This window comes from Bison bison, unplaced genomic scaffold (genome assembly GCF_000754665.1).
Source record: "Bison bison bison isolate TAMUID 2011002044 unplaced genomic scaffold, Bison_UMD1.0 scf7180017850831, whole genome shotgun sequence".
Taxonomy (NCBI): Eukaryota; Metazoa; Chordata; class Mammalia; order Artiodactyla; family Bovidae; genus Bison; species Bison bison.
In genome coordinates, this window is record NW_011481404.1 from 3634 (window position 1) to 4185 (window position 552).

At 69.4% G+C, this 552-nt stretch overlaps 1 protein-coding gene across 1 annotated transcript in view; it reads right to left on the bottom strand.

The window, feature by feature from the left end:
• Positions 1–21: 21 nt before the first annotated feature.
• The window catches only part of LOC104995422 (epsin-1-like), a gene marked incomplete at its 3' end in the record, with an annotated part of 7435 nt that continues 6904 nt past the window's right edge, over positions 22–552 (bottom strand). Inside the window, exon 4 of the mRNA XM_010849300.1 lies at positions 22–492. Within this exon, the coding sequence (XP_010847602.1) occupies positions 22–492 (471 nt within the window). The remainder of the gene's footprint in view (positions 493–552) is intronic.

The window sequence follows — 552 nt, forward strand, 5'->3', positions numbered from 1 at the left end:
GGGGCCAGGGAGAGAGAGCACGAGGGGGCGGGGTCAGAGAGGAGGCGGAGCCGCGGAAACCGTGTGAAGGGCGGGGCCGGGAAGTGTGAGGGGCGGGGTCAGGTGGTAGGCGGGGCCGGGGAGGCGGGGAGAGAGCCTGAACATGCACACACAGGAGGAGGGAAGACAGCCGGGCCAGACCGAGCACGAGACACAGAGTCAGGGCCCCGACCTGGTGAAGAACAGCAGAGACAAGCTGGGGTGGGGCCAGTCCTCCAGAGAGGAGGAGGGTGGAGAGGGAGAGCTGGAGGGGCGGAGGCGAGGCGTGGAGATGGAAACAGAGCGGACTCAGACCCGCGCCTGCGACCCCACAGCAGCGCACCGGTACCTGGTCGGCCTCCTCCTTGCTCATGGCCAGCGCCAGCTGCAGCTGCAGCTCCTCCTCCCCGCTGCTCTGTGGCCAGGCCTGCTCCGCCTCGGGCGGGGGCCCGGAGCCCACGGCTGCGGAGGAAGCTGAGGGAACATAGCCGCTGAGACCCCGAGAAGATGGGACCCAACAGAGGGCAGAGTCTG